This window comes from Triplophysa dalaica, chromosome 10 (assembly GCF_015846415.1).
Source record: "Triplophysa dalaica isolate WHDGS20190420 chromosome 10, ASM1584641v1, whole genome shotgun sequence".
NCBI lineage: Eukaryota > Metazoa > Chordata > Actinopteri > Cypriniformes > Nemacheilidae > Triplophysa > Triplophysa dalaica.
The window spans coordinates 18417511-18427162 of NC_079551.1; the positions used below are offsets into that span (position 1 = coordinate 18417511).

Sequence of the window (9652 nt, forward strand, 5' to 3'; positions counted from 1 at the left end):
AGCAGACACGGGGGATGGGGGGGGTTGTGTTGTTGTGTCTTCGGATGGGATTGGTGCTTAAGCACCTGCCTCTTTACCCCTTATTGCCAAAAGTTTCCATTTGTCAATGGGGGAAAACAGTGTAATGAAGGCCCTATTGTGAAGGCCTGCTCAATCGAAATATTAGTCAAATTAATGACAATTTAACCCTAAATAAAATGACCAACGTGATGACCTTTCACCTGACGACCTCATCTCTGATGAAAAGTTAAATGTTTTATGGGCGGCATCGAGGGGTCTAGTATTTTTAAGTTATTTGACTTAAACTATTTATACTGTCTTTGAAGTATTGTTAATAGATCATTTATAATGACCTGCCTATCAATGCTGTTTTTTTATTATCATTGTTATTTTATAAATTCAGAAGAGGGTTAGAACAGAATTATCTTTATTATGACAAAACAATTTTTTCTATAACAGCAAACACAGCAACTGCAGCAGCAACATCCCAAGCAGCCCTCTCAACATCAGCTGCTCCTTGTAAGTTATGTCAGCCCACAGTGTTTTAAACATATTGCCTACAATTTTACAATACAGTATTTCTTGATACAGTTCACACAGTATGACATGATGGACATTGTGTAGCACCAACAGAGAGGAAACATTAAATGGAAAGTTCACCAAAATATGAGTTTACATTATCGTTTACACCCTCAGATTATTCCTATACATTATTTTTGGGTGAACTTTCCCTTTAAATTGTGGAAAATTTAATTCACTTCAGTTTCTAATACCAGACTTATTAACAGGTGCAATTAAAATATTTTTAAACGTTTAAACATTTAAACATTAGAATTGTCTTTCCGTTATGTTTCTTTATCAAAACTGCATCATGGTAGGCTATTGATAAATGTTTCAGCAAGGAATTCATCGCGATATACAGTATTGATGTTTTGAGAGAAGCCCCTACTTTAAGCACCTGCCCCTTTAAAGGTCTCTGAACGGCCCTGTCTGCCAGTAATGTTTTCTTAACTATTTTCTTATGTTTTTCAGCAGCACCAGAAGATGGAAACCATACAGGATTCCCAACGTGGCTGATTATTATTTTTGTGATTAGTTTTCTGGTGTTATGTGGTATTTTTATTTGGGTGAAAAAGAAGAAACCCTTTTGTTTAGGTTTGTCTGCTCCTGGAGGGTACCTTAGAGCTTTGTTGAGACGATCATCAAACACACCAGAAGCAGTTATTTAAGATCAGACGGATATTTCTGGAGTTCAGATTGAACCACACAGTACTTAGATTTATGCATGAAATTGTAATCTCTAGAATGGGTGTAAAACCTGATACAAAGTCATCCAAATGTTGTTTACATACGAAAGCTATTATTATTATTAAGAATAATTATGTAAGTGTTTACTGTAAACAGGCACCTCTAACTATTTACAGTATCCTTCCTCTTCCCGAAATCCTCCAACAAATTTGCCTTAATAAAATGTATATTAAGACTGTCAGTGTAAACAGCTATAGTGATTATGCCATTATATGCTGAAGATCATATGTAATCATTTGATGTGATTGAATAGTTTCCAGTATAACCCCCATCACAAACTATACATTCTCAATGATATACAGAGAATCCTCCATCTAGTTTAAAAAAGTAAAAAAACATGCGTGACTGTTTAATGTATTATATTCTACAAAAGCAATAAGCCCCATGAAGCAGTGTGTTTGACAGTTATTTTTTAACTCTTTTGGTGAAAAACTTTCATTATATTGAAGTGTTCAGATCAATGCAACTCAAGCGTGATTCACCTTCAGCCCTGTAAGTTTATTACAGTACATTATTACATACAGTTGTAAATGTTATTATTGTACTACAATTTTTTTTTTTTTATTATCTTCTTGCATTACTAAAGTATATGCATTTGGCAAATGCTTTGATCCAAATTACATTAACAGTATAGATTTCTTTATGACCATGTGTATTAGGACTGTGCGGTATTTGTATGATATACATGTAATGTAGCATCAAGCTGCAGAAACTTGAGATAAAAATCTGACAATAAACTTGGATCTTGATAAAAATGAGATCTATTGGTTTTTACTGAAGCAATCAGATTCTACTACAGTGATACTCTCTACGTCAACTTACCAGACTAGACAAGACTACACAACAGGAGCACTTCTAGACCACTTAAGGGGTTGTAAAATCATTTTCTATGATGTTGTGACCAGTTTGAAAGTTCACGTAAATGCTCAAATGTTAATGAAAATGTGCAGTCATATTATGGGTTCATAATTCAGGATCACCTGCTTATGCTTCGCAAACAGAAGTAATTGCATTTTTCGTATCTGCCATAAAACATATCTATATTTTTATACATATTAAACATATTTACAGTATATTTTTGCTGTCTTTTGCCTAAACCTTTAAACACATTGCCTTCAACAGGATTTATGATGGCTCAAAACTTCTTGTAGCTATTCCATCAGTGAAACAACACAACAGGCGTATATTGTGTGTTATCATACTGCTCTGAGACACAAAGTGTTGAGGATCTAAAAGCAGCTCTGATAAACAGATGACAGTCATAGAAAAGAGAGAAGGGAAGGGAGCCAGGGCGGAGCCAGCAGCAGAGAACCAGGAAACCAGGGCTAGACTAAAGCAGGGGAGTCTCAGAGGCAACCATCTTGGTTAAGGTATAGGAAGCTCCAAACACTCTGCAGTGGCCATCCTGGTTAAGGCAGGAAGCTTGTGAGGCTCAGGTGCAGCGGGGAGTGCCCTCTAGTGGAGCACATGGCACTCCAGCAGATTGAGTCAATTCAGGGGTTTCATTTTAGGTGTTCTCTTCTATAGGGAGACATCTAAAATATTCTGGGAGGGGTGCCCCAAGGACCAGGGTTGGAAACCACTGTGGTATGGTAAAAATAGGACAGGCTGTACAAATATGACAAAGTTTAACAAGCATAATCCTATTGATAATCATTATGAATTCTGTAACTATGTTTCTACATGACACATATCTGCAATTTTTATCATAGCACTATGTTCCACTGAAACATTTTTCAGATGTGATAGGTGTGAACAGCCCCTCAAGGGAACTGTCAACTTAAAGACACTTGAAAGCCAGGAAGTGATGGAATAGTACTGTCATGGTTCCGCCATTTTGTCTGGTTAATTCTTGGTCCTGGGGCGGAGCCATGACATAGTCTAAGGTTCTTTGTGGAGAGAGAGGTTGGATCTTTGAGATCCTCTCTCTCTCTCTCTCTCTCTCTCTCTCTCTGTGTCTCGTCGGTGTTTCCCGCCCTAATGTCTTGTTAGCCTTCCCATTAGTGTTTCATTACCCAAACCTGCCTCTTGTTAATCATCCTGTGTTTGTTACCCTTTAAATCATCCTCATGTTCATTGTCTTGTGCTTGTGGATTGTACTATACCCACCTTGTTCCATGCACTCTTTCTATTTTTCTGAAGTCATACCCTGTTACTGTAATCCGGTCTTGTGAGTCACCCTTGTCGTTTGTTCTGTGAAGTCGATGTCCCTTGTTACTATTACCTTGTGTCCTGTAAGTTTAGTTTAGTGTATTTCCAAGTGTTTGTGTAGTCTAGTGAGTCCTTGTCCTTATTTCAAGTTATTATTTCCCTGTCCTGTTTTCCCCTCCTGGGTTTTTGTTTTGCCTTTTGGTCTTGTTTTGAATAAATAAATATCCCATGTAAATAACCCCTGTGTGTCTGCCTGCACTTGGGTTCTACTTCCCCGACAAACCCTGACAAGTACACATTTCTGACAAATAATAATAGTTGTAATAATTCTCAATCACTTGGTTTTGGGTAAAATATTTACAAAAATATGGTTTTTAATTGGTATCAAATGGATCACTTTTATTATAACACTGTCATTTATTTGTACACAAATTATATGTTCTCCATTGTTAAAGCACAGTGCTAGAAAAACCAAGGTCATGGGTTCAAATATGAATTGATCAGATGTATGTGACTCTGGCAGGTTAGTGGTTTTAGAAAAATGTTTCCTTTCAGGGTGTATGTGACTTCTCTGTGGTTACATTTTCTATTCAAATCAACAGATAACATTACATACAGGTCTTTCCACCATTAAACCAATCACAGCCAAGCATCCTGCCATCTGATGACAGATAATGCATTCTCTATATATATACTTTGAGTTACAGGAGTTTCAGTTTTGGGACGAGAACAGGTGAGAAATCTTCTGTTGTATTTTACATGATGTTTTTCATCAGGAGTGAGGAAAACTTATTTCAGGTATGTTGACTTGGTTTGTCTGACGGGGTGTACATTATATTAAATCATTACAAGTGGTGGAAATGTCTGAGATTCACAGGAGGGACTCTAAATAGGGACATGTATTATTATTTTAAATTTGTTTCACAAAATTACTCTGTATTCACAGCAAGTACAACATTTTCATAGAGTTTTAATAGAGCCTGTTAAATGGATAAAACTTATTTCCAATTGAAGTTCATGGATCTGTCGTCCCATGTTCTTCACAGCCCTGCTTGATCCAGAAGTGTTCAATTGGCTAGTGTGATGTTCATCATGTAAAAATTATGTTTATTTAATAAGATAAAACATTCTGACACTGATTTTGAATTATTTGTTTAAATATACAGTGGTCTCCATGTTTTTAAACAGTACACACGTATGCATCAAAGAGCTGATCACGTCACCAACGTTCCACGTCACATCAAATCTAGTTACGTTGTAGGGCGTAAAGCACCTGACCATGTGTTAGGTGTGCGGTAGAATTCTCAGGCCTGAATGTTCTGTAAAGTTTGACCATAAGTTTATTTTTATTACATTTTTATTTCAACTTTTATAAGAATATTGGTACATCATGGTCATCAGGTATGTTTCATTCACTATAATCAGGAATGTTAAATAGTAACAGCAGATGAGTTGACGTTCTTATCGTTGTTAGCAGTAGCCTATAGCTAATCTAGTTTTTTCATTTTCATTTGATCATCTTCAAAGCTTTTGAAAGTAGATTAGCATGAATAACAAGAAAGTTAAGGAACAAGGCGTGTCTTTCCATGTGTACTTGAGTGATTTTTAAAAATGTACTTTTGATTGATATAAGCTGGTTAGCAGGCCCGATGAGTACGTAACAACTATTGTTGGATGTAGAATTTATGCACAATTATGCTACTTTGTTGTCCTTTTTAACTGTTTTAACAGAATATTTTAACTGCTATTAGCATATTATTGTTAAAATATGCATCATGAAATAACTGACAGATTTATCTGCATGGTAACTGATTTTGGCAATACTTTCTCAATGTAAAATGTGTTGGCTGAAAAAATGTACTGTCTTCTACTGCCTACATTGCCGGAATAGTTGTAACTATTAGGATAAAGTGTTAATGTCAACATAATTTATTTCACACCAATGACAGATTGTTGCAAAAGTTGTAAATCCATTGACTGCTCAAACCACAATGGCAAATAATTTGATTGTAAAATAGATACATTTGTAAACCGTCATTTGCTAAACATTTAAAGTTTTAGATTTCAGAGTTTTTACTTAAGTGTTTGACATTATTTTTGCTTGAAATATTTTTGCTGGATCACATTTTTCGTTTGGTGAAAATTTGTTCATAAATGCCAAAAATCATTTTGAAAAATTGCAATAATACGTGTACAATTCACTTTTGTATGTCTCCACTGGCTGTATTAATAAGTGTGTACTGTAAAGTTGTGAAAAGGGCTATTGAAAGAGTTAAATTGTTACATTTTGGCCTGAAATGTCTCTCTATAAGGGAGGGAATCAAGCACTGTGACACTGGTGTGCTGTGTTGATCTACAGAAGCTTGTTTTTCTGTTTTTGCAGATGCTGCTACATCTTGCTATTTGCACAGCTGAAAAGCACCTACACTGCTAGTATAGGTGAGCATTTACTACTCAGATGCAAAAGATGTAAAAAACTGTAAAAGGTACATTTTTGACACATGTAAAAACGGCAGATTTTTTATTCTTTTATTTCATTTCTCATTGCAGGGGAAAAAACATCTATTGAGGGTGTTTTTGGAAGTTCTGCTGTCTTTGAAATTCCATCAAGTGAAAATGAGCACCAATGTGTGATTTGGAGATTTAATAACAGCCTAAATGTGTGTGACCTGATTGAGGGAAAATGTTCAGTTGAACATCAACACCCACAGTTCAAGAAAAGAACTGAAACTCAGTTTGTGAATGGAAACTCCTTGCTCAAACTCAACAATCTTACATACAGTGATTCAGGGGACTACTACTGGTACATTCCAGATTCAGGAAAATGTAGAATCGTGCAGCTGAGTGTCATTGGTGAGTAAAACTAACCAATATAACATTACACAATGTACCATTCATTTTACATGCTTCTACATAAAAATGCAGAAATTGTGGCCATTGAAACATACCAGCAGGCACTTGTAGAGGGGGGGGCTCTTTGGCGCCTAATGTGGAAAGTGCCCTTTTGTCAAGGAAAAATATAAGTCTGGTATATGTTATTTGACTAAAACTATTAATACTGTGAAGTATTATTATTACAGTATTTACAGTAGATCGCCACGGTGGTAAAACAGGCTCATACTGATTTGTCATCCTCCGAATTATGCTTATCAATGCTCTTTTTATTATTATTATATAAAATGAAGATTTTCAGTAAAAGGTTAGAACAGAATTCAGTTTTTAACATGTAAAAAGTTTTTTTTCTCTAAAACAGCAAATACAACAACTGCAGCAGCAACATCCCGAGCAGCCCCCACAACATTAGCTGCTCCCTGTAAGTTATGTCAGTGTTTTAAAAAATATTTCCTAATATTTTACAATACAATAGCAAAGTGATACAGTGGACACAGTATGTCATAATGGACACTGACCATGTCCTACAGAGTTTACTATAACAGCGGTTATTCTGTATAACAGAGAGGAAACCTTAAATGGAAAGTTCACCAAAATATGAGTTTACATCATCGTTTACACCCTCAGATTATTCCTATATATTATTTTTGGGATAACTTTCCCTTTAAGGTTTGGACAAGTTAATTCACTTCAGTTTCTAATCCCAGACTTATTAACAGGTGCAATTCAAATATTTTGTAACCTTTAAACATTAGAATGGTCCTTCCGTTCTGTTTCTTTATCAAAACTACATCATGGTATTGATACATGTTTCAGCAAGGAATTCATTGCGATATACAGTATTGCTGTATTGATGTTTTGAGAGACGCCCTATTTAAAGCCTTGTTACAAGTGCCCCTTTCATGCTTTAAGCACCTGACCCTTTAAAGGTATCTGCATGGCCCTGCATGCCAGTAATGTTTTCTTAACTATTTTCTTATGTTTTTCAGCAGCACCAGAAGATGGAAACCATACAGGATTCCCAACGTGGCTGATTATTATTATTGTGATTAGTTTTCTGGTGTTATGTGGTATTTTTATTTGGGTGAAAAAGAAGAAACCCTTTTGTTTAGGTTTGTCTGCTCCTGGAGGGTACCTTAGAGCTTTGTTGAGACGATCATCAAACACACCAGAAGCAGTTATTGAAGATCTGACGGATATTTCTGGAGTTCAGATTGAACCACACAGTACTTAGATTTTAAATGTATGCATGAAATTGTAATCTCTAGAATGGGTGTAAAACCTGATACAAAGTCATCCAAATGTTGTTTACATACGAAAGCTATTATTATTATTAACAATAATTATGTAAGTGTTTACTGTAAACAGGCACCTCTAACTATGTACAGTATCCTTCCTCTTCCCGAAATCCTCCAACAAATTTGCATTACTAAAATTTCTATTAAGACTGTCAGTGTAAACAGCTATAGTGATTATGCCATTATATGCTGAAGATCATATGTAATCATTTGATGTGAATAGTTTCCAGTATAACCCCCCCGATCACAAACTATACATTCTCAATGATATGCAGATAGAATCCTCCATCTAGTTTAAAAAAGTAAAAAAACATGCGTGACTGTTTAATGTATTATATTCTACAAAAGCAATAAGCCCCATGAAGCAGTGTGTTTGACAGTTATTTTTTAACTCTTTTGGTGAAAAACTTTCATTATATTGAAGTGTTCAGATCAATGCAACTCAAGCGTGATTCACCTTCAGCCCTGTAAGTTTATTACAGTACATTATTACATACAGTTGTAAATGTTACTATTGTACTACAATTTTTTTTTTTTTATTATCTTCTTGCATTACTAAAGTATATGCATTTGGCAAATGCTTTGATCCAAATTACATTAACAGTATAGATTTCTTTATGACCATGTGTATTAGGACTGTGCGGTATTTGTATGATATACATGTAATGTAGCATCAAGCTGCAGAAACTTGAGATAAAAATCTGACAATAAACTTGGATCTGGATAAAAATGAGATCTATTGGTTTTTACTGAAGCAATCAGATTCTACTACAGTGATACTCTCTACGTCAACTTACCAGACTAGACAAGACTACACAACAGGAGCACTTCTAGACCACTTAAGGGGTTGTAAAATCATTTTCTATGATGTTGTGACCAGTTTGAAAGTTCACGTAAATGCTCAAATGTTAATGAAAATGTGCAGTCATATTATGGGTTCATAATTCAGGATCACCTGCTTATGCTTCGCAAACAGAAGTAATTGCATTTTTCGTATCTGCCATAAAACATATCTATATTTTTATACATATTAAACATATTTACAGTATATTTTTGCTGTCTTTTGCCTAAACCTTTAAACACATTGCCTTCAACAGGATTTATGATGGCTCAAAACTTCTTGTAGCTATTCCATCAGTGAAACAACACAACAGGCGTATATTGTGTGTTATCATACTGCTCTGAGACACAAAGTGTTGAGGATCTAAAAGCAGCTCTGATAAACAGATGACAGTCATAGAAAAGAGAGAAGGGAAGGGAGCCAGGGCGGAGCCAGCAGCAGAGAACCAGGAAACCAGGGCTAGACTAAAGCAGGGGAGTCTCAGAGGCAACCATCTTGGTTAAGGTATAGGAAGCTCCAAACACTCTGCAGTGGCCATCCTGGTTAAGGCAGGAAGCTTGTGAGGCTTAGGATCAGCGGGGAGTGCCCTCTAGTGGAGCACATGGCACTCCAGCAGATTGAGTCAAATCAGGGGTTTCATTTTAGGTGTTCTCTTCTATAGGGAGACATCTAAAATATTCTGGGAGGGGTGCCCCAAGGACCAGGGTTGGAAACCACTGTGGTATGGTAAAAATAGGACAGGCTGTACAAATATGACAAAGTTTAACAAGCATAATCCTATTGATAATCATTATGAATTCTGTAACTATGCTTCTACACGACACATATCTGCACTTTTTATCATAGCACTATGTTCCACTGAAACATATTATGTGACATTTTTCAGATGTGATAGGTGTGAACAGCCCCTCAAAGAATCTGTGAACTTAGAGACACGTGAAAGCCAGGAAGTGATGGAATAGTACTGTCATGGTTCCGCCATCTTGTCTTGTTTATTCTTGGTCCTGGGGCAGAGCCATGACATAGTCTAAGGTTCTTTGTGGAGAGAGTGGTTGGATCTTTGAGATCCTCTCTCTCTCTCTCTCTCTCTCTCTCTGTGTCTCGTCGGTGTTTCCCGCCCTATTGTCTTGTTAGCCTTCCCATTAGTGTTTCATTACCCAAA

General features: G+C 36.1%; 1 protein-coding gene across 1 annotated transcript; it reads left to right on the top strand.

Moving 5' to 3' along the window:
- The first annotated feature begins 4849 nt into the window (after positions 1 to 4849).
- LOC130430680 (uncharacterized) lies at positions 4850 to 8367 on the top strand. The gene is made up of 5 exons (XM_056759825.1): positions 4850 to 4860; positions 5843 to 5898; positions 6010 to 6312; positions 6713 to 6772; positions 7341 to 8367. Exons 1-5 carry the CDS (start codon positions 4850 to 4852, stop codon positions 7583 to 7585), a joined length of 675 nt encoding a protein of 224 aa, XP_056615803.1. The 3' UTR covers positions 7586 to 8367.
- The last annotated feature ends 1285 nt before the right edge of the window (positions 8368 to 9652 follow it).